The 25,162-nt window shown below is 47.0% G+C and overlaps 1 protein-coding gene across 1 annotated transcript in view; it reads right to left on the bottom strand.

Moving 5' to 3' along the window:
* MAN2A2 (mannosidase alpha class 2A member 2) overlaps nt 1–25,162 on the bottom strand; it is a 421,122-nt gene that overhangs the window by 237,132 nt on the left and 158,828 nt on the right. Inside the window, exon 7 of the mRNA XM_068108861.2 lies at nt 9,793–9,979. Within this exon, the coding sequence (XP_067964962.2) occupies nt 9,793–9,979 (187 nt within the window). The remainder of the gene's footprint in view (nt 1–9,792; nt 9,980–25,162) is intronic.

The raw sequence follows: 25,162 nt of genomic DNA on the forward strand, positions 1-25,162 counted from the left end.
AAACCTTCAGACCTTTCGTCTCCATACATTCCTTCCACTTGTTTATCTTTTCCTTCAGTCCATCCATACTTTCCGCAATCAACACCAGATCATCTGCACACAACAACTCCCATGCTACACCCTCCTTTACGTTCTGAGCCAGCACCTACATCACAGCTACAAATAGTAGTGGACTTAGTACAGACCCCCTGATGCACTCCCACCTTCACCTCAAACTCACCACTGTTCCCGTCCTTCGCCCTTAGAGCTGTGCACGCTCTTTTGTACATAACCATCACTAATCTGATCAACCATTCCTCCACTCCGAACTTCCTCAATGCCCATGTCAATACTTCGCTTGGAACCCGATCGAATGCTTTCTCCAGATCAACAAACCCAAGAAACAACTTCTTCCTCTTCTCCATGTACTTCTCCTGCAACTGCCTCACAATAAAGAGCGCATCTGTTGTTCCTCTTCCTGGCATAAACCCAAACTGCATTTCGTCGATCTTCACCTTCTTCCTTATCCTCCTCTCCAACACCCTTTCCAATACCTTCATTCCATGCTCCAATAACTTTATCGCTCGGTACGAGCCACACTCCAGAGGGTCACCTTTCCCCTTGTATAGAGGGACGAGGGTACTCAGTTCCCAATCCACTGGAATGCGGCCTTCTTTCACCACCAGATTACAGATCTCTGTCATTCTCTTCACACCCCCAACTTCCTGCTGCCTTCAGCATATCTCCCACAACTCCCGTCGGCCCTCCCGCTTTTCTACTCTTCATTGCTTCTATCGCTTCCTCAACTTCCTTCTCAGTTATCTTCTCTGCCGGTCCTAAAACTGGGTTACTCTCGATGTTGCCATCCCATTCATTCTCTGTATTCAACAGCATTTCCATATATATTTTCCCTCTTCCTTTAATTCCATCTGGGTCCACAACGATTTGTCCTACTTCATCCTTCAAGCAACTCACCCCCATCACATCACACCTCTCTTTCGCTATCTGCTTTGCAGTCCTGAATACCGCTCTCTGACCCTCATCCGAATCCAAACGTTCTCCGAACATTTTCCTACATGCCTCCTGCGCCTTTGCTACTACTTTATTTGCAGCCTTCTTGGCTGCCTTATAACTTTCATGCTCTGCTTCTTCTGCTCCCATACCCTTCGCTTTCTGCCACTCCTTGAACTTCTTCCTCTTCTCGTCAATCCTCTTTCCAACTTCATCATCCCACCACCATGTTTCCGAGTGCCTCGGTGGTCCTTTTGTCCATCCACATACCTCACCAACGGCTCCCAACAGACTATCTTTCATTGACATCCAACCACTTTCAAGCTCAACCACATCATCCTCTACCCTACTCAGCCTCTCTTTTAATGTCTCCCTTACTGTCACCTCTTTCAACCTCCACACCTTCATTCTCGGTTGGTACTTCACCCGCCGAGCTCTCCTTGCACCTTTCACCCTTATGTCGCAGACAACCAAGTGGTGCTGTGAAACAGCCTCATCCCCCGGGATCACCTTTGTGTCCCGGAGGTGCCCCCTATCTCGCCTACGCACCATCAGGTTGTCAACGGTTGTCGTCGACCCACCTGACGTGTATGTAACAAGCTTATTATCCTCTTTCTCCAACTGAGTATTACAAATCAACAAATCAGCTCCATCAGCAAACTCCAAAATCCTTTCAACTTCTCCATTTCTCACACCATATCCGTAACCCCCATGAACTCCCTCAAAACCATCCATACTCCTTCCCACATGTCCATTTAGGTCTCCTCCAACCACAACAACTTCCTCATCTTTCACGTTTTCCATCAGCTTCTCTATCGCACACCAGAACGTGTCCTTCTCTTCATCGCTCCGACCAACCTGCGGAGCATATCCCGAGATGACGTTCACCAAGAGCTTACCAATCATCATTTTCACCATCATCAACCTATCACATGACCAATGACGTCATAATTATCATTAGAACAATTCTACAGGAGGAGCCGCTCATATTCTGAAAATTTCGTGTTCATCGGACTAACAGTTGCAGAGGGAATTTTTGATTTTCATACGATCAGATCAAGTGTTGTACTTGTCGAATTATGACGTCATAATGGAGGCACCTATGACATCATCATTAACATATCTTATTCCCCATGGCATGTACTTGTAAATGAGGCATGTTTTAATTTTTTTTCCATTAAGCGGTTTGGGAGATAGTATAACGTTTTTCCAAGATAGTGTCCGCACCACGACTACCACGTGGCCTATGACGTCATAATTATCAGCAAACAAATCTGCAGGCAGAGGCGCTCCTACGGTAAAATTTCATGTCAATCGGACCAACACGGTTGCCGAGAAAATGAATTTGTAAAATGCAGACACGGCACACGTACGACACACGGCACATGTACGCAAGCGATTGCTTTACCCCGCTTTTCGCTTTGCGAGCGCAGGGTAATAAAGCCATGTACAAGTTTCAGTTGAATATGTTAAAGAGTATGGGAAAAAGTAAGAAAACCACAAGTGGGATGGAAAGATGGACAGAGAGAAAACTTAAATTGTCAATTTTCATCCGGTTGACTTGAAATTTGAAGAGGATTTGCATATCAGATCACTGAATTCAACCACCAATTATTTTTGAAGTCAAACGGTCAACATAGGACTCATTTATAAAATTGAGAGATAGGCGAAAGACCATACACAGCATATCATGAATGAATGAATGAATGATCGTTTTAAGGCCATTTTCCCCGCTAGAGCGGGGGTTAGCCTTGCGGGCCCCATGACAATCATGGTTCCCTGTTTGAGGCAATGTTTTTATGGCCGGATGCCCTTCCTGACGCCAACCCTTGGTCACGCTCTTACGATGCGCAGGGATTCTAAACCGGGGTACACACCGAGATCATTCATCCCAGCAAGCTGGTACTCAAATTTGCCGACCTCGGAAGGATGACAGGCTGAGTCAACCCCCCTGGCATTAATTCAGCGATCGACCAGGATTCGAACCCAGGATCCTAGGATCCCAAGCCGGCACCCTAACCGCTAAGCCAACACCAGGCTACACAGTATATCATGATATCTCAAAAAGTTGTGGACGAGTTATGACAAAACTAGTTGGATTTGAGTTAATTTGGTGTAAAGAAGAAGCCGATTCGATTTTGGTTCAGATCCGAACTATCAGTGGGATACAAAACGTAAACTGTTTAGCCTGGTGGAGGTATGCGTTCTACCGAGTGCTGTTTTTTTTTTTCTTGTTATTTTTTTGTATACAGAATTGAGGCTCGTGAAACAGCTAACATTTATCACACAAACAAATCAAACAGACAAACAAAATATATAAAAAGAGGGAGCGGTAGACAAGATGGGGAGAGAAGGGGAAGCACACAAACACATTTGAGAGCAGGGACATCGGGAGATGTGTGGGAGGGAGAGGGCTTGGGGGGAGGAGGCGTGGGAAGGGCGGGGAAGGGCGAGAGAAGTATAAAACACAAGGACACCAAGGACTTCCAGGAAAGAAGTTGGTATTTCAAAAAAGTGGATTTGGGGTGAAATTAGCAGGGGTGGAAAAGATCAAGGTTTTGGATGGGGGAAGACAAGAGATGGTGGTGAACAGCTGTTTTAAAGACCTGCAGGCAGGAGTGGGATTGAAGAGAGTGAGGGAGTTTGTTCCAGAGGCGGGAGAAAAGAGGAATGAAGGAGTGAACGTGAGCAGAGAGTCTTGATTTTGGCAGTTTAACCATAAGAGGGTTGCAGGCAGATCTTATGCAACCTGTAGGAATATTTGGGGGACAGAGCCCAGAGAGAGCTGGCGGGGCAAGGCCGGAGAGTAGTCGGTAGAAGACGGAAAGACCACCAACCCGCTTGCGGTGAGTGAGTGAAAGGCCCTCGGAGTTAGCTTCATCGCAGGAGATTCCAATGATTCTGAACGCTTTGGTTTCAAAAGCGTGAAGACGAGCTCGGTGTGAGGCAGGAGCACCAGCCCAGAGGGGAGAGCAGTATTCCATTGAGCTGCGGATGAAAGCCTTGTAGGTGGTGAGGAGCTCAGATGTGCCAAGGAAGGACATCGCATGACGGAGGATGCCCAGTCGGCGACTGGCTTTGGAGGCCAGATTTGAAATGTGGTTTTCCCAGGAAAGATCATGGCAGATAGTGAGACCCAAAAGCTTGAGTGACAGAACTTCTTGGAGAGGATTATTCAGAAAGTGGATGGGAGGGTTGTCCAGTCGGTCTTTTCAGAGAGACATCGTAAGAGTGTGAGATTTGTCAGGATTGAAAGACATGTTCCACTTGTTAGCCCAGTCTGTGATTTTGTCCAGGTCTGCAGAGAGTGAGGAGGCTGCAGACTGCCGATCTGAGGGATGAGGAATGGAGCGACAGAGAGTAGAGTCATCAGCAAAGAGATAGAGAGGATTTTCAAGAGAGTCAGAGAGATCATTGATGAAGACCAGAAAAAGCACAGGGCCCAGAACACTGCCTTGGGGAACTCCAGCCTGAACAGGAAGAGGAGATGAGAGAAACCCATTCAGGGCCACACGTTGACTACGACTAGAGAGGAAGTCCGCCAGCCATGCGTGGAGATTTCCATGGATACCAAAGGAGGAGAGTTTGGTGAGCAGAGCGGGGTGCCAGACTGTATCGAAGGCACGTGATATGTCAAGGGAGACAGCTCTAATTTCCTGTTTGGCATTGAGGACCTCCATCCATTGTTGAGAAAGCAGAAGCAGCATGTCCAGAGTAGAGTGACCTGGTCTGAAATCAAATTGATGATCAGAGATCAAGTCATTGGAGAAGAGGAAAGATTTCATATCCGAAGCAATGATGGATTCCATGACTTTGCTGATAACTGGGAGAAGGCTGATTGGTCTGTAGTTGCTAGGATCTGTTTTTGCACATTTTTTGTGCAAGGCGGTGATGTTGGCTGATTTCCAAGCAGATGTCAGATGACCTTGAGCAAAAGAGAGGGTGAAGAGAACAGAGAGAGGGAGTGAAAGAGCGGAAGAATAGGATTTTAGGACCCGTGGGCTGATGCCGTCAGGTCCAGTTGCAGAATCAGAGTGGAGGGTTGACAGAAACTTTTCCACCTTGTCAGGAGGAAAGGACACAGACCACAGAGTCCAGGAGCAGCTGGGTACGTGTTACGTGCTCCTCCCCGACCCCCTGATCACGGTGTACCTCCGAGCCCCGAGAGGAGTCACGGCAGAAAAATGTGTTATTCTGTATGTCAAAGATCAATGGTGAAGCCACACCAATTGTTACCAACAAACAAATATTGTATTAAAATCACAAGAATAACAGTACAACAATAATAGTAATCAAAAGTACAATCAATATATACCCTATGATGGTACCATCCGTTTCGTAATACATAACTCACTGTGCTCCAAGTGAGTGAAACAAGAACATTCCCAATGTCTCTTTCTCGGCTTCAAACACAAAGTTGATTCGCTCTAGCGATCGTCAGATCAGTGTCCAATCGAGACCAGAATCCCGTTGGGTTGGTAGTTACAGTCCTGCTGCCAAAGCTGTGCAAAGGCACCCTCCAGGCGACTGGGATATCCAAAGGCGCCCTCCAGGCGACTGGGAAATCACACCCTCGGTTATGGACGTTCCACAGCTCGCAGTCGGCAAACCTCAGATTTACCTTCAAAATCCGCGTTGCACACACACACACCAGATACGTCTGAATGCGGTGAAGACGGCTGACGTGAAGCAAAGAAAAACCTTGCGCGATGCGCAAAGGCTGAAGCGAAGCAAAGAAACCTTGCTCGACGCACAAAGCACGCGAGTCAAAATGGCCGACGGCCCGTTCAAGACGTAACGGCCCGACGATGATTCTCTCCGGAATCGGTCGCAAAACCTGACACGCAGGTTAATCTGTCACAGCGATAACCACTCTGTCGCAGGAATCCCTTTCCTGGGAAACCCAAAGTTCACTCGTGACTCTTGCTCGCCAACGTTCGCTCCAGACCACAAAGCAACTATGCTTCTTGTCCGACTCCACTCGCTCCGCATTCTTTTTCTCTTCTTCCTCTTCGTCGTCTGGTTCCCGATCTGGTTTCCGGTTTCTTTTAACTCTAACTTTTCACCTTTTGAAAACAGTTCATAAACAATAAACCTTTTGAAAACAATAATAGTATATGGAATGAAAAATGTTTACAGTGGATGAAAACCACCACAAAGGAAGTGACGAATGCGTAACAGTACGACTGGGTGCGGTGGGTGCAGAGAGGGATGGGTTTGGGACACAAGATTTGGAGGCAAACACAGAGTTGAGGCATTCAGCTTTTTCACATGCGGAGTCAGCTGTGTAGCCGTTTGAGTTGAGGGAGGGGATGGAGGGGGAACAAACACCAGGAACAGATTTGACCAGACGCCACCAGGATTTGGAAGAGGGAGACAGATAAGAGAGTTCGGTCTTGAAAACGGAGAGATATTGTTTCCTGGCTCTCCTGAGGGTGGACACAAACTTGTTTCGGGCTTTGTGAAAGGAAATGAGATTTCCTTCCGTTGGATTTGCTTTCCAGGAGACGAAGGCAAGTTGTTTCTGGGCAACAGCCTCACCACAACATTCCGTGTACCATGGATGGGAGGAAGGGTATGACAACTGAAGACGAGTTGGGATAAATCTGTGCATGAGAGAGAGCAATTTACTTTGGAAGAATTCCCAGGATGAGTTGATGTCAGAGGCGGTAAAGATGGGAGACCAGTCCAGATGATTGATGGCTGCTTGAAGACCGTGCCAGTTGGCCTGAGTGAAAAGCCAGACTCGTCCACGCTGAGGAGGCTCTATGAGAATGGTCAGAGAGATGTCCACTTTAACAAGCACATGATCAGATGAGCCGATTGGAGCAGAAGAATAGCAGCAGACATTTTCAGGGAAGTTAGTCATAACCAAGTCCAGAAGAGAAGATGCTCCGTTGACTGAGATCCGGGTCGGGAAATTGACAGATTGTGTCAGTCCCAGTGAGTCGCAGAAGTCCTTTGCTGAGGAGCCATGGCTGGTGAGAGAGGTACCCACACCCAGCCAACTGGCATGGTGACAATTGAAATCACCACATATGAGGAAGAGAGAGTTGGGATGGGAAGATAGAAGTTGGTCCATATTATCAGACAGCGAGATGTAGATGGAGTCATCACTGTTTGGTGGACGGTACAACACACATATGAACAACAGGTGGGAGCGAAGGGGAAGCCGTAGCCAGAGGTATTCCTGGAGGTGAGGTGGGGAGAGGGCAGTGCAGGGCGAGTGAGGAAGAGAGTTTTTTTATAAAGATAGCAACCCCCCCTCCAGGACGAGGCTCAGGTCTATGATACTGGAGGAGGGAGTAACCTGGGAGAGATACCAAGGGATCAGAGACATCATGAAGGAGGAAAGTTTCTGTAAAGCAGATCACGTCTGGTTTGTCAGAAGCAACCTGTATGGAGAGATCAGTCAAGTTTGAGTGAAGGCCCCGGATGTTTGAGGTCCATACCGTTAATGAAGAGGAAGGGGGAGCATCGGATACAGAACAGGGGGGGGGGGGGGAGAGGGGTAAGGTAAGTAGGGTAAGATGTGGAAGAGGAGGAAGAGGAGGAAGAGGTAGGGAGAGCTGTTGAAGGTGTGTCAGAGATTTCAGAATCGCTTGGAGAAAGGGAAGGATGGGGCGGACAAAAGGTTTGATGGTGATTGGGTGAGGCACAGTGAGGTGTTATTTGAGGAGGGGGCAGAGCGAGGCAGAAGGTTGGGGGAGATGAAGGTGAAAGTTGGAAGGGTGAAGAAGCGGGGAGGACGCTTTGAGGAGGAGGGGTGAGAGGGGAGTCCAGGAGGGGAGGGGCGAGGGAGAGTCTCGGAGGGGAGGGGTGTGGGGGGAGTTTAGGAGGGAAGGGGCAAGGGGGGAGATTTGAAAGGGATGGGTGATGGGAAGGATTAGGAGGGGAGGGGCAAGGGGGAAGATTTGAAAGAGATGGGTGATGGGGAAGATTTGGAGGGGAGGGGCAAGGGGGTAGATTTGGAGAGGAGGGGTGATGGGGAAGTTTTGGAGGGGAGGGGTGATGGGGAAGCTTTGGAGGGGAGGGGTGATGGGGAAGATTTGGAGGGGAGGGGTGAGATTGGATTTTAGAAAGTGTACGATTAATGGAAAACGAACATTTATTGCAAAATGAGTTTCTTGTGACCTTCGAGACCTTGTGACCTTTGTTCTGTTGTACTCTACCAAGTGTCGCTCTGAGTGATTTTTACCCTGCGTGTGCGAAGCAAAATGCTGGGTTAAGCAATCAGTTGTGTACGTACGTACATACGTACGTACTTATGTACATACAAGCACCTTCAGGAAGTATTCACAACCCTTGACTTTTTCACATTTTGTTGTGTTACAACTTGAATTGAGAATGGATCAAGTTGAGATTTTTTGCCACTGATCTGCACATAATACCCAATAATGTCAAAGTGGACATTTTTGTATATATTTTTTACAAATTAATTAAAAATGAAAAACTGAAATATCTTGAGTCAATAAGTATTCAACCCTTTGCTTTGAAACTCCAAATTGAGATCAGGTAAATCCAATTTCCTTTGATCATCCTTGAGGTGTCGCTAAAACTTGATTGGAGTCCACCTGTGGCCAATTCAATTGATTGGACATTATTTATAAAGAAACACACTTTTCTATATAAGGTCTCACAGTTGACAGTGCATGTCAGAGCAGATACTCCACCAGGAAATCCAAGGAACTGTCCGTAGAACTCCGAGATAGAATTGTGAGGAGGCATAGATCTGGGGAAGGGTATAAAACAATCTCTAGAGTGTCGAAAGTTCCCAAAAGCACAGTGAGCTCCATCTTTAAGAAATGGAAAGAATATGGATCAACCTACACTCTTCCTAGATCTGGCCGTCCCGGCGTCCCACCAAACTGAGCAACCGGGCAAGAAGGACCTTCGTGAGGGAGGTGACCAAGAACCCAATGACCACTCTGACAGAACTACAGAAGCTCCTTGGCTGAGATGGGAGAACCTGCCAGAAGGACAACAGTCTCTGCAGCACTTCATAAATATAGATTTTATGGGAGAGTGGCCAGACGGAAGCCACTCCTCAGAAAAAGGCACATGACAGTACACCTAGAGTTTGTCCATGAAAGACTCTGAAGCATGAGGCAAAATATTCTGTGGTCTGATGAGATGAAAATTGAACTCTTTGCCCTGAACACAAAGCGCTATGTCTGGCGGAAACCGAGCACATTTCATCACCAACCTAACACCATCCGTACTGTGAAGAATGGTAGTGGCAGCGTCATGCTACGGGGATGCTTTTCAGCAGCAGTGACTGGGAGACTTGTAAGAATAGAGGGAACAATGAATGGAGCCAAATACAGGCAAATCCTTTAGGAGAACCTGCCTCAGAATGCAAAAGACCTGAGACTGCAGCGAAGATTTGTGTTCCAACAGGACAATGGTCCCAAGCATAGAGTCAAAGGAATACTGGAATGGCTTCAGAACAAGAACGTGAAAGTCATTGAGTGGCCCAGCCAAAGCCCAGACTTGAATCCCATTGAGAATCTGTGGAAAGACTTGAAGATTGCTTTGAAACCGACGCTCCCCATTCAACTTAACAAATATAGAGCAAATCTGCAAGGAAGAATGGGAGAAGCTGTAGGTGCCATATTCTTGGCTAATGTGATACGCTCTACAAAATCAAACAATCCGGTAGATACATTTGCCTTGACGTTTCTTGTGTATCAGAGATTTCATACGAGTTATGGAATGGATTATTAAACTGCTTGCATACATGGACATCAGTTATGCAAAAAAAAAAATTCTCAATGTCAGGTCTCTTCATTTGGTCCTTACCTGCTTTGCACATTGTCCACAGTGATAGGCTGGGGCGGCACACGCCATGGGCAACTCACACGGCCTCCAGGAAGACGTTTGAAGTCAAACTGACAGCAAACCTTGGGGTCCGGTCCACATGTATGTGGAACATCATAGCTATAAAAAGGCATCATGTGGCAGAGGATATCTGTTTTTCCTTCATCATCTGCAAAATCAAATCAAGTTTTAATAAAATAAAAGCTCAAATAACAATCATAACAAAATACATTGCAAAAAAAAAATGGATGAAGAGCTTCTAAATTATTAACAGATCATTTGATGAGAGCCATTCATCCATTTTTCCCATCCTCACTTCACAAAAAAATTTTTTATAAAATGAATAAATAAAGAAATAATTGAATTTTTCATTTCACAACGAACGATCTCGGTCCACTTGAATTTCCTTCTGCCTGCACTTCTTGTTCTCATTTTCTTTTCCCTCCCTTTTATCAACATCTCCAAAATGAATCTTTATTGAATACTAGCCAAAGTAGCCGGCGTTGCCGCATAACAATGAGTCGCTTCCTGACGGGAATATGAAGAAAGGGGAGGAGGATAGGAGGGAGGGAGAGCAGCGGAGGAGCAGAGGAAGGGGAGGAGGAGGAGAGAGAGGGAAGAGGGAGGGAAAAGTGAGGTGAGGGGGGAAGTAAGGGGGAGGGAGGGAAGGGGAATGGTGAGGAGAGTGGGAGGGAAGGGGGTGAGGAGAGTGGGAGGGAAGGGGGAGAGAAGAGGGGAGGGGAGGAGATGGGGGAGGGGAGGAGATGGGGGAGTGGAAGGGGGAAGGAAAAGGGGTAGGGGAAGGGGGGGTGGGAAAGGAATAGGGAAGTGAGAGGGGAAGGGAGAAGGGGGAGGGGAAGAGGGGAAGAGGGAGGGAAAGGGCGAGGAGGGGGAGGAAAGGGGAGCAGAGGGGGGGAAAGGGAGGAGATGGGAGGGGAGGGAGGTAAACGGTGAGGAGAAGGGAGGGGAGTGGGAAGGAGAGGGAGGGGAGTGGAGTGGGAGGGGGAGAGAGAGAGGAGGGAGGGTGGAGGGGAGAGAGAGAAAGAAAGGAGGGATGAGAGAAGAAGGGAGGGTGGAAGAGGGAAGGGGGAGAGAGGAGGGAGGGAGGCGAGGCGGGCTGTGGGAGCGAGGAGGGGAGGAGTACAGAGGAGAGAGAGAAAGGAAGGAGGGTGAAGCGAGGAAGCAGGGGAGGATTGGGGGGGGGAGTGACTATATCGCACAAAAATGTTAGTCAATGAAAAAATGGGTACGTAAAAACAAAAAGGGAGCACTGTCTACTGTAACGCCATGGCTTGCAAAAGCAGCCTGAATAGTGTTCACCAAGTGGTGGTTAATCATATTCATAAAGGGTCTCATAACACACCCAAACTTCCCTGGCCTTGTGACTAATTAATTAAGTACACAGGCATTTCTCACTTAATTTGTAGAGCCCTTGCCAAGCGGCTCAAGCAACCCAGCAAGCACTCCAACGAAATGGGTGATACGGAACGGCTGGCTTGGCAAGCAATAGCAAGCTGATTGCTTCTGGTTTAAATGGCTGAAAATGTTCAGGACACCACCTCTTAAATTAATACAATGAAAGTATATCACACAAAAAATGTTAGTCAACAAGCATTCTGAGTATTGCGTTGCAATACATGTCCCCCTACTGGCAGTCTGTCGTCCAGAAAACTGTTGGTGAAATTACCAAAGTTCAAAGTGCCATAACTTTGTCAAAAATGATCGAAACGTCGTGAAGTTCGAACTTGATCTGTAACTTATCATGAGGAAACCATGTACCAAGTTTGAAATCATTAGCATTAAGAGTTTAGAAAAAAAAAGTCCGGAAAACTGTTCTTTGTGTGACGGACTGACAGACGGACAGACTGACAGACGGAGGGAGGGACGGAGTGCAAACCTATAGTCCCCTCCGGTGTACACCGGTAGGGGACTAATAAAAAAATGGGTACGTGAAAACAAAAAGGGAGCTCTGTCTACTGTAACGCCATGGCTTGCAAAAGCAGCCTGAATAGCTGTCACCAAGTGGTGGTTAATCATATTCAAAAATATGCGCAATCTGTGTCCATCATCTGGAGGGAATTTTACAAACAGATCGCAAGTACAGTGGAGCAGTGGCGTATGGAAACAAAAATGCCGCTCAGGGAGAGATGTCAAATTGCTGCCCCTTGTAACTTCCTATAGCTATAAATATGTCTTTGAATGCTGGGTGTGTGTGTGTGTTCATGTGTGTTTGTGTGTATTCGTGTGTGTGTCCCGTGTGTGTGTATGTCCGTGTGTGTGTGTGTGTGTGTGTGTGTGTCCGTGTGTGTGTATGTCCGTGTGTGTGTGTGTGTCCGTGTGTGTCCGTGTGCGTGTGCGTGCATGTGTGCGTGCGTGCGTGCGTGCGTATCTCCCCGTGTGTGTCCGTGTGCAGTGTCGGCGTCAGGGCTGTAACCTTTACCATTTGAGTTTTGTCATCAAATTTTCACCAAAGCTTTATTATGAGAATATGGAGAAGGCAAATTAATATATTTTTTCAAAAGGTCAAAGGTCCGCGTCAGATAAAATAATCAATTTTCATGCGATCGACCTGAAATTTTAAGAATTTGCATGTTGGGTAAAATTATTTACTTATGTAGAAGGCTCCAGGCACGGACTATGTTTGTCTGCAGTTAATCTGAAAAGACTATAATCATGACCAATTTACGATTGCTTCCTATTTGGAAATTCCAGCCATTTTAAAAACCAAAGTCACACATATTAAATAAGTGAATACATAAAGCAAAGTACAAGTCTAGACACATGATCTGACATATAAAACATCACACTGCTATCTATTTTTGCAACAGAATCTTCTGTTTTTATAGCATTTTACCATAATTTAGTCAATTTTGGCGGCCATTTTGAAAAAACAAATTTCCTCATATTTCCCCCAGCTGGATCTTTCTCGACCTTTAGTACGTTCATACGAGGACCTTATGGAAATGCATTGTGAAAACGGCAATTCTGTTGCAATTTTTTGACCCCGTGGCGCAGTTTTATTGCACTAATGTTAAGAGTTTGGACTTCCGGTCCGGTCTGCGAGAGGACGCTGGCGTTATTTGTTCGCCACTTCTCCGACTGGGTCATTGTATATAGTCTGCTTTTCTGGTGGTCGTGGCGTCTTTTTGGCCGTTGGGTCTGCTCTCTGCTCGGTCCCGGCTCTGCTCCCGGCTTTGCCTGCCCGGCTCTTCCACCGTTGCCTCAGGGCCGCTCCCGGGGCGTCTTACGCCTCTCCTACCCTTTGCTGTCTTGTTTGCGGCTGCGGTTGCGCCTGGACGAGGGCTGTTTGCCGCTGGAACACCACGAGGCCGGGGTGAGCAAGACGCCTGGTTTGCCGCTGCGGCCTTTGCTGTCTTGGTTTGCGGCTGCGGTCGTTTGCCGCTGCGGCCTTTGCTGTCTTGGTTTGCGGCTGCGGTCGTTTGCCGCTGCGGCCTTTGCTGTCTTCGTTTGCGGCTGCGGTCGTTTGCCGCTGCGGCCTTTGCTGTCTTGGTTTGCCGCTGCGGTCGTTGAGCCCGGCCTGCACGTCCTTGCCCTTCACGTCCTGCACGTCCCGCACTGGCAAGGCCTGCTCGTCCTCCTCGGCCTAGGCCTCGTCCTCGTCCCCTTCGCTCCTGCCTGGCATGGCTCTAAGGTACTCCGCCGCAAGGCTTCTTCTGCTCAACACTCACTCCACCCCATCATGCATCTGCAATCAAATACCACGGACTCCTGCGACGACCCAGATACATTCATAGAGGCTCCGGTCGCAAGTTTGTTTACTTACAAACAGGTCACTCCATTCCCGTACTCTGGTCAGCTCAGCGCACTCCCACTCATCGACTACGTCATCACAGCAACGCACACGATCGCGCCTCCTGTCTGCAAACCCTGGCAAAATCACCCGAGTTCATCCCCACCGTACAAAGCAACATGAAGCTCACTCTGTTCAATACCCGGTCCCTCAACAACAAAAGCCACATCCTGAACGACTACATTCTGGACAATAAACTGGACTTTCTCTGTCTCACTGAAACCTGGCAACAACCTCTGGACTACTTCTCACTCAACCTCACTACACCCAATGGATATTCATACATCAATAAACAATGCTCGGAGGGCCGAGGTGGTGGAATTGCCGTAATTCACCGACAGGATATCAAGACCAGCCTCATCTCCATCTCATCTGCTCCATCATTTGAACACCTGGCTTTTAAACTCTCTGGTCACACACAGTCAGTCATGGCAGTCGTCAACCGCCCTCCCAAACCACACCCATCATTCCTGTCTGACTTCTCTTACTTTCTGACCCAGCTCTGTTCCTTCTCCCCCTCAATCCTCCTCCTCAGTGATTTCAATATCCACATGGACTCCACTGACTTCACTGATTTACTCACCTGCTTTAACCTCACTCAACATGTCAACTTTCCTACCCATAACCGTGGTCACATTCTCGACCTTGTCTGCTCTACCGGACTAATTTTGCACCATCTCTCTAGCTCCGACCACACCCTCTCTGACCACTTAGCCATCACTATGACCATCAACATCCCCACCCCAGCACCAAGGCATTATCGCATTATCAACTTCCGTAAGCTAAACTCTCTTTCACCTACCTCATTCTCATCCACCCTCTTTGAAAAAATGTCCACTTCTCCCTACGTTGACCTCCACACCCCTTCTGACCTCACTGACTACGACAACCACACTCTCTCCTTCTGCCTCGACCAGCTTGCGCCTATAAAAACCAAAACAGTTTCTTTCACCCATTCTGCTCCCTGGTTTACCCCTGAACTCCGCCTGATGAAAACTCGTGCTCGCCAACTTGAAAGACTCCGCAATAAAACAGGTCTCACAATTCACTCCCAAGCCGACAAGGACCACCTGCAGCACTACAAAGATGCCCTCTCCCACGCCCACTCCGCCTACTACTCTCAAATTATCCACTCTGGCTCCGGAAACCCAAAAACACTCTTCTCTACAATAAACAAACTCCTCAGCCCCCTGGACACCACCACCCAGTCATTCACAGTAGACAACTGCATCTCCTTCCTTTCATTCTTCCAAAGCAAAATTGACAACATCTACAACAGCTTAACCACCACCGCACCTGCTCCCCCTCAAACCACCTGCCCCCCTTATCCTGCCAACCCCTGTCTCAATTCTCCCCAGTCTCCCCAACTGACCTCTCTGAACTCCTCATAGGAATTAAAACTGCCACCTGCACTCTGGACCCCATCCCCTCCAGCTTTGTCAAGGCCTCCCTTCCTGCTCTCTCTCCACTTATCACGGCAACAATAAACTCCTCCCTGTCTACAGGCATCGTCCCACCATCCCTCAAAATTGCTGCTGTTACCCCCATTCTGAAAAAACCTGGACTAATCCCTGACACCCTAAACAACTTCAGACCCATCTCCAACCTACCCTTAATGTCAAAAGTTTTGGAACGCGCTGTAGCCACTCAACTCAAACATCACCTCTCTGCCAATAACCTGTATGAAACATTCCAATCCGGATTCCGCTCCAACCACAGTACTGAAACTGCTCTCCTCAAAATCACCAACGACCTTCTCCACTCCTCCGACGCCGGCAACCTCAACGCCGCCATTGACACCATCAATCACACCATCCTCCTCACCCGACTTGAAACCACCTTTAACATTACCGGCACTGCCCTCTCTTGGATCAAATCTTACCTCTCTGATAGACGCCAGTTCATCTCCATCAATAACTGCAAATCCCCCACTGCTCCCCTCCCCCAAGGTGTCCCCCAAGGTTCAGTTCTCGGCCCCCTCCTCTTCATCCTGTACCTGTCCCCCCTTGGTCACTTAATCCGCCGTCATGGTCTCCAATTCCACTGCTTCGCCGATGACATCCAGCTTTTCATCTCCACCAAGTCAATCTCCACCGCCACCCACTCTATCCTGACAAACTGCATCACTGAAATAAAATCCTGGCTTCAAATCAACTTCCTCAAACTTAACTATGATAAATGTGAAATAATCATCATTGACCCAAAAACGCTCACCAAATCCACCCATAACTTCGCCCTCAACATTGACGGTTTCCCAGTATCCACCTCCCCTCACATCCGGAATCTTGGCATCATCTTTGATCAAACCCTCTCCTTCGACAAATACACTAAACAAATCACAAAGACAGCCTTCTTTCACCTGAAAAACACCGCCCGTCTCCGTCCATCCCTCTCCTCCACGGCTGCAGAAACCCTCATCCATGCCTTCATCACCTCCCGTCTGGACTACTGCAACAGCTTCCTCTATGGTTCACCCTCAATAATCATCAATAAACTCCAATACATTCAGAACTCCACTGCCCGTCTACTCACCCATTCGCGGACCCGTGACCACATCACCCCCGTCCTTTATAAGCTTCACTGGCTCCCCATCCCCCAGAGAATCCAGTACAAAATCCTCCTCTTGACCTACAAAGCCCTCCATAACCTGGCCCCATCCTACCTGACTGACCTCCTCTCCAGACACACTCCCACCCGCAACCTCCGCTCTGCTGGCGCCAACTTCCTGACCCCCCCCCCCCACCCCCCCCCGTCCTCATCCAGGCCAAATTCTGATCCTGGGGGGACAGGGCCTTCTCCATCGCTGCTCCCACCCTCTGGAACTCACTACCTCACACCATCAGAGACTCCTCCTCACTCACCACATTCAAAACATCACTCAAGACCTACCTGTTCAACACTGCATTTAACATTTAACACACAGCATTTAACCCCCGACTATCTCTTCTCCTTCCTTTTGCTTTGATTATTTACCTATTTATTTGTCTTTTTGCACTTGTTTTTTGTACTCTGTCAAAGCGTCTTTGGGCTTCTTGAAAAGCGCTATATAAAATAAATGTATTATTATTATTATTATTATTAACTAGGGCGTGCCCGTACGTGGGTGCAAAAAAACATGCGTGCAAACAACAACAAAAAAAAACTTTGAAACCACGTGGCAGTAACGACCACAGAACCCCCCCCCCCCCCCCCTCTATTTACATGAAATGGTTTGGTCCATTCGCAAAGCCAAAGCGAACGGCGAACGGCTAAATCGCCATAGCTCGGTAACTACTTCTCCGATTAATATGAAACCTTGAAAAGGCACATCCTCAGGTCCCCAGCAATATACCTGGAAAGTTTCAAGTATATCGGACCGGTAGTTGTCGAGAAACAGCGGTCACAGACAAACACACACACACACACACACACACACACACACACACACACACACACACACACACACACACACACACAGACACACAGAGATTACTGGAATTATAGATAGATGTAGTCCTCATCAAGGCCAAGTGTTACGGATTCGTCTAGGATATTTTTTAGTTTCAGGTAATATTGTTGTTCAGATTTTTGTGTGAAATGGAGATGGCTTTAGTATGAGGTAAAAATAAATGTTTGTGAAGGAAAAAGGAAAATGCGGCAAAGAAACCGGAAGAGAAGAGAGGAGGAGATTGGAATGAGAGTAGACTGCCATGAGAGATACAGCCGTGAGTCGCATCGAGGCTGCGAGCGGACTTTTTAAAATATATGTTGGTGTAAGAGTGGTACTCTTTCAGGATGATGAGTCTGGCATTGAAAAGCTAGTAAGTTACTTCTCCAAAAAGTTGAACAAACATCAAAATGCTTATTCTACTATTGAGAAAGAGGCCTTGAGTCTGATTTTGGCTCTTCAACATTTTGAAATATATGTAACCAATGGCTCAAGAGATGTCGCTGTATTTAGGGACGCTGCACTGGAGCTGACCCGCGTGACACCGTTTACTCTTCTGTTGTTTCGTCGCCACTTTGCTTTCCATGAGTGCATTTTTGTTGGTAAATGGAAGATGGAGATTCACGGCCTCCGCAGCTGTTGAAATGGCTTTGGGTTTTACTGCTACTACACGTTGGCTGGTATCTGTTCTTCACTTCACGGACGTTCTTTCCAAGATGGCGTCATCACGTATACTGGTGAGGCCTTGCTGAACCTGCGTTTCAATGGTGTTGGTGGGGCTACGCAGAGAGTTGTGAACTTGGCATTGAATGGTGTTTTCAGAATTAAGGAAAAGAAAAAACGAGGTTCTCGTGGAGGTTTTCATCATTGGCTTAAACGCAGACACCACAAGGTACCGCTTCCTGTTTTGACTTTGATGAACTCTTGCTCGATAAAGAACAAAACTGATGAACTGGATGCCCTCCTGAGGTTCGACTGGTACTATCGGACCTCATCTGTTGTGTGTTTCACCGAGACATGGCTTGGTGAAGGGTGTGACATGTCCTTCGATGGATTCAAGATGATCAGGGCCGATAGAGTCGCGTCATCGGGCAAGGCCAAAGATGGCGGTTTGTGTGTGCGACCCTTTCGACTCCTGATTAATTTACTGAGACGATCACAGTTTATGTAAAGTTCTGTGAGGACCTCGTGACCACAGAGAGAACCATTCACATGTTTCCCAATAACAAACCTTGGGTTACCGCTGAAGTGAAGAACACTTTGATGAAGAAGCGTACATTCCTGAAGAAGGATGACTCTGCCCTCAGGGTGGCGAAGAAAGAATTGTGCTCTGTCATCGGCAAGTGTAAACGGTCGTACAAGGATAAGATTGAAGAACAACACGATGGTGATGCTCGTAACGCTTGGAGGGGACTCAGGCATATGATGGGAATGAATGAGAGGCTCAAGGATGGTACATTGCCCACTAATATTCCAGATTCCAAATTTGTGGATGAATTGAGTGACTTTTACGTGAGATTTGATGTTCCAGAAAACCGAGTAAAATGTGAAGCTCTCTGTGAGGATCTAGATACACGAGCGTGTCCCATACCTGTAATTTGAGACCCTGATGCCGTGAGGTGTTTTAGGGCGTTGAGTAAAAGGAAGGCTTGTGGTCCAGATGGCATTAAGTCTTGTATTCTGAAAGAGTTCTGTTTAGAACTTGGTAATATTTTTACTAGATTGTTTCAGTTACTTTTCGCTACTCATACTGTTGCTATTTGTTGGAAAAAGTCCATCATTATTCCTGTGCCAAAAAAGGTCCACCCAAGGCAGCTCAATGATTATAGACCTGTTGCCCCTACCTCCATCTTGTGTAAATGTATAGAGAAATTGATGGTGAAGTTTATAACATCAGATGCAACTCCTAAACTGGATCCTTTACAATTTGCACACAAAGCAAGACGAGGTGTTGAAGATACCTGGCTCAGTTTACTTCATCTAATCACAAGTCACCTTGACCAGAATGGAAGCCATGTCCTTGTGTTATTTGTTGATTTATCGTCAGCCTTTAACACTATGCAACCATTTACCCTTCTGAAAGTGTTGAGTGACCTGTGCCTGAACCCCCATATCATACTTTGGGTGGAAAGTTTTTTACGAGACCGTCCTCAGCAGGTGAGGGTGAATGGTAGCTTATCAAAGTTATCAATCTTGAATACTGGTGCTCCACAAGGCTGTGTATTGTCACCTCTACTGTTTAGTTTGTACACCAATGGATGCGTGGCTCTTAAAGAAGTTTGTAACTTTCTTAAGTATGCAGACGATATCGCCATTGTTGGCTGTCTTTCTGATCAATCATCCTTTGTATCTTTACCTCGGTGAGATTGAGATATTGAATAAGTGGTGTGGGGACTTTTGTCTTACTCTGAATGTGTGTAAAACAAAAGAGATGATTTTTGACTTTCGGAAAGGTCACAATCATGAGCCTGTAACCGTAAATGGTGATAAGGTGGAAATTGCTAACAAATATAAATAACTGGGCACCTTTATTGATTAGTTAACTTTTGATGAAAATACTGATGCTGTGTACAATAAATCGATGCAAAGATTGTATCTTCTCAGGAAGTTGAATTCATTTGGTGTTGGCTCACGTGTGATGCGGATGTTGACAAATTCCTTACTGATCAGTGTTTAGTCATTTAATTTGATTTCCTGGTGCAGTTATCTTAATTTTTTATTTTTTTATTTTTTTTGTATACAAGATCGAGGCTCGTGAAAGAGCGAACATTAATCACACAGAAAGACAAACAGACACACAAAACAAATAACATCGGGAGCGGTAGACAAGATGGGGAGAGAGGGGGAAGGACACAAACACAACATTTGAGAGCAGGGACCTAGAGACATGGAGACATCGAGAGAACTGTGGGAGGGAGAGGGCTTTGGGGGGGAGGCATGGGAAGGGGGGGGGGGGTGGGAGAGGTATAAAACATATGGACACTGCCAAGACTTCCAGGAAAGAAGTTGGAATTTCAAACAAGGTGGATCTGGGGTGAATTAGTGGGGGTAGGAAAGATCAAGGTTTTGGATGGGGGAAGATAAGAGATGGTGGTGAACAGCTGTTTTGAAGACCTGGAGGGAGGAGTGTGATTGAAGTGAGTGTGGGAGTTTGTTCCAGAGGCGGGAGAAAAGAGGAATGAAAGAGTGAAGGTGAGCAGAGAGCCGAGATTTCGGCAGTTTAACCATCAGAGGGTGGCTGGCAGATCTTGTGCGACCTGTAGGAATATTTGGGGGACAGAGCACAGAGAGAGCTGGGGGAGCAAGGCCGGAGAGGAGTCGGTAGAAGACAGAAAGACCACCTACCTGCCTGCGGTGAGTGAGTGAAAGGCCATCAGAGATAGCTTCATCGCGGGAGATTCCAATGATTCTGAAAGCTTTGGATTCAACAGCGTGAAGCCGAGCCAGGTGTGAGGCAGGAGCACCAGCCCATAGGGGAGAACAGTATTCCATTGAGCTGCGGATGAAAGCCTTGTATGTGGTGAGGAGCTCAGGTGTGCCTAGGAAGGACTTCGCACGACGGAGGATGCCCAGTCGGCGACTGGCTTTGGAGGCCAGCTTGGAAATGTGGTTTTCCCAAGAAAGATCATGGCAGATGGTGAGACCCAAAAGCTTGAGCGACAGAACTTCTTGGAGAGGATTGTTGAGAAAGTAGATGGGAGGGTTGTCCAGTCGATCTTTTCGGAGAGACATAGTAAGAGTGTGAGATTTGTCAGGATTGAAAGACATGTTCCACATGTTTGACCAGTCTGTGATTTTGTCCAGGTCTTCAGAGAGTGAGGAGGCTGCAGACTGCCGATCTGAGGGAAGAGGAATGGAGCGGCAGAGAGTGGAGTCATCAGCAAAGAGATACAGAGGATTTTCCAGAGAGTCGGAGAGATCATTGATAAAGACCAGAAAAAGCACAGGGCCCAGCACACTGCCTTGGGGAACTCCAGCCTGAACGGGAAGGGGAGATGAGAGAAATCCATTCAGGGCCACACGTTGACTACGACCAGAGCGGAAGTCCGCAAGCCATGCATGGAGATTTCCATGGATACCATAGGAGGAGAGTTTGGTGAGCAGAGCTGGGTGCCAGACCGTATCGAAGGCACGTGATATGTCAAGGGAGACAGCTCTGATTTCCTGTTTGGCATTGAGGACCTCCATCCATTGTTGAGACAGCAGAAGCAGCATGTCCAGAGTAGAGTGACCTGGTCTGAAACCAAATTGATGATCAGAGATCAAGCCATTGGAGAAGAGGAAAGATTTCATATCCGAAGCAATGATGGATTCCATGACTTTGCTGATAATTGGGAGCAGGCTGATTGGTCTGTAGTTGCAAGGATCTGTTTTTGCACCTTTTTTGTGTAAAGTGGTAATGTTTGCTGATTTCCAGGATGCTGGCAGATGACCTTGAGCAAAGGATAGGGTGAAAAGAACAGAGAGAGGGTGAGATAGAGCGGCAGAGCAGGATTTTAGGACCCGTGGGCTGATGCCATCTGGTCCAGTTGCAGAATCAGAGTCGAGGTTTGACAAAAACTCCTCCACCTTGTCAGGAGAGAAGGTCACAGAGTCCAGGAGCAGTTTGGTTCGACTGGGAAAGGTGGGAACAGAGAGAGATGGGTTTGGGACTAAGGATTTTGAGGCAAACACAGAGTTGAGGCATTCGGCTTTGTCACGTGCGATGTCAACTGTGTGGCCATTTGAGGTAAGGGAGGGGATGGAGGGGGAACAAACACCAGAAACGGATTTGACCAGACGCCACCAGGATTTGGAGGAAGGAGACAGGTTTGAGAGTTCATTCTTGAGTGAGGAGAGATAGTGCTTCCTGGCACTCCTGAGGGTAGACACACACTTGTTCCGAGCTTGGTGGAAGGAACTGAGATTTCCTTCAGTTGGATTAGCCTTCCAAGAGGCAAAGGCAAGTTGTTTCAGGGCAACTGCCTCACCACAAGATTCAGTGTACCATGGACGGGAGGAAGGGTAAGACAACTGAAGGCGAGATGGGATAAATCTGTGCATGAGAGAGATCAGTTTGCTTTGGAAGAATTCCCAGGAAGAATTGATGTCAGAGGCAGTGGAGATGGGAGACCAATCCAGACGATTGATGGCTGCTTGAAGACCGTCCCAGTCGGCCTGAGTGAAATGCCAGACTCGGCGACGCTGAGGAGGCTCTCTGAGAATGGCCAGAGAGATGTCCACTTTGACAAGCACATGATCAGAAGAACCGATTGGAGCAGAAGAAGAGCAGCAGACATTAGCAGGGAAGTTAGTCATAACCAAGTCTAGAAGAGAAGATACTCCATTGGCTGAGATCCGGGTCGGGAAATTGACAGATTGTGTCAATCCCAGTGAGTCACAGAAGTCCTTTGCTGAGGTGCCATGACTGGTGAGAGAGGAACCCACACCCAACCAGGTGGCAAGATGACAATTGAAGTCACCACATATGAGGAAGAGAGAGTTGGGATGAGTGGATAGAAGTTGGTCCATGTTGTCAGACAGTGAAATGTAGATGGAGTCATCACTGTTTGGGGGGGACGGTACAGAACACATATGAACAAAAGGTGGGAGCGGAGAGGAAGCCGTAGCCAGAGGTACTCCTGGGGGTGAGGAGGAGAGAGGGCAGTGCAAGGAGAGTGAGGAAGAGAGTTTTTGATAAAGATAGCCACCCCACCACCAGGCCGAGGCTCAGGTCTATCATACCGGAGGAGGGAGTAACCAGGAAGAGATATTAAGGAATCAGAGACATCTTGAAGGAGGAAAGTCTCTGTTAAGCAGATCAAGTCTGGATTGTCAGAAGCAACCTGTATGGAGAGATCAGTCAGGTTTGAGCGAAGGCCCCGGATGTTTGAGGTCCATACCGTTAATGAAGAGAGAGGGGGAGCATCGGGTACAGGACAGGGGAGGGGAGGAGTAGGGTAAGATGAAGGATGAGAGGGGGAGGTAGGGAGAGCAGTTGTTAGTGTGTCAGCGATTGCAGAAGAGTTCCAAGAAAGGGAAGGATGAGGAGGATGAAAGGTTTGAAGGTGAAGGGATGAGGCACAGAGAGGGGTTGTTTGAGGGGGGGCAGAGGAAAGAAGAAGGTTGGGGGGGGTGGAGGTATGAGATAGAAGGGAGACGAAGTGGGGAGGAGGCAGCTTTGAGGAGGAGGGGGGAGGAGGGAGAATTGGAGAGGAATGGTATGGGGGGAGATTTGAATGGGAGGGGTTGGGGGGGAGTTTTGAAGGGGAGGAGTGAGGGGGGAGTTTAGGAGTGGCAGGGCAAGGGGGGAGTTTAGGAGTGTAGGTGCAAGGGGAGGGATTTGGATGGGAGGGGCAAGAGGGGAGTTTAGAAAGTGGATGATTAATGAAAGACGAACATTGAAAACAAATTGGGTTTGTTGTGATTTTCAAGTTAGCAATCCGGTTCAGAATGATGGAGGAGGGATGGAATGAATGTGAATTTAGACCATGTAGTGAGGGAGACGTATAAGATATTGAATTTCTTTTTATTGAGGTGGAATGAGTTGGAGAGGAAATTGAGAAAAGCCTTTTAAATAGGAAGAAAAACAGCGTGTTGTAAAATACCACTGAGTAAAACACTGAAGGGGAAAGGTTATACATTTTTTAAATAATATTTAAACAGAACCGTGAACAATCTTATGTGCACAAAAATACCAACGGGGGGAGAGCCGAGAGGGACCACCACGAGTCACGTGAAGGGCAAACGGTGGATGGCAAGGAGTTAATGGGGGCGGGGCGAACAGCACACCTGGACAGAAAATACAGGATGAGTCAACAGTACACGTGGAGAAAGGAAAATAAATGTTTTTGGTTTTTTTTTTGTTTGTTTGGTTTTTGGGGGTGGGGGGGGGGGGGGAGGGAGGTGGGGATTTAGAACGTTAGACAGAGTATTATGTTCGGGGTAGAAGGGAAAAAACTAAGAGCCAAGCAAAACACGATTAAGATAACAAACACCGACGGGGGTACAACTACAAGGCCGCACACGAGGAGCAGAACACGATTAAATAATTACAAGTTACAGGAAATTCAAACCAAAAGTAACTATAATCAAAACAATAATGCATGGACGATAAAATAACGAGTTGAAATTTGACAATCTATCTGGGGAAATGGGGGAGAAACACGTGGTCGAAGAACGAACGAACGAACGAATAAGAATGAATAAACGAATGAGAACAGAGAAGGAAATGTTTTTTTTTTTTGGATTTTTTTGAGTTGTGATTTACACAAGGAAGAGGGCTATGGGGTGAAAAGATTGGGAAAACAGAGAACGAAAGTTATTGGATCACAAAAACACGGACCGCTGAGAGAAAAACAAAGCCTCAAGGTTGTACAGTGTTCACTGTACAACTACAAGGCCTCAAAACACGACCCGAATTAACACGATTTTCAATACAGGTATGAAAGATTTGCACCGAAAATCTTCGTCGGGAGACAATATATACACCATAAAATAAATAGTTATTACGAAAATACAAATGGGAACAATTACTTAACTTCGATTTCGATGGATAGCATGGAGAGCTGAGAATAAACGAACCCTCGCCAGCAAAACCGGAAACGGAAGTCCAAATGTGCGGAATAAGTCACCATTGAGAAAGGTCATTACACTGGCATTTAAAGCTGTAGGTGGGCCTTCAACCAGTCTGGAGTCCAATGAAAATGAAATGAAGTGTACCGATGAAAGTCATTTCTTGAACGGACTTTTTGAAAAACTGCCATCAGGGAGACGCTTTCGTGTAAGGAGGATGAAGAGGAACATTTTCAAAAAGTCATTTGTACCATGTGCAATTCAAATGCTAAATTCAAATTCCTAGCTATTTTGCTGTTTAGTCAATCTTCCATATTTTATATTCATTTTATATTTTATATCTTTTTATATTGTTTTCTTATTCCCTTTGTGTTTTATGTTTTAATGATGGTCAACTTACGATGTCACCAAAGAATAATTTCCCTGAATATGGGACAATAAAGATTTATTATTATTATTATACTGACCACAATTCCACACTGACCACAATACAGTTTTTCTGGAGAAGTTCAAAATGACGAATCAACGCCTTTTCCGATAGGGGATTTTGGTACAATCGC

Source organism: Myxine glutinosa, chromosome 2, assembly GCF_964187855.1.
Source record: "Myxine glutinosa chromosome 2, kmMyxGlut1.1, whole genome shotgun sequence".
NCBI classification, from domain to species: domain Eukaryota; kingdom Metazoa; phylum Chordata; class Myxini; order Myxiniformes; family Myxinidae; genus Myxine; species Myxine glutinosa.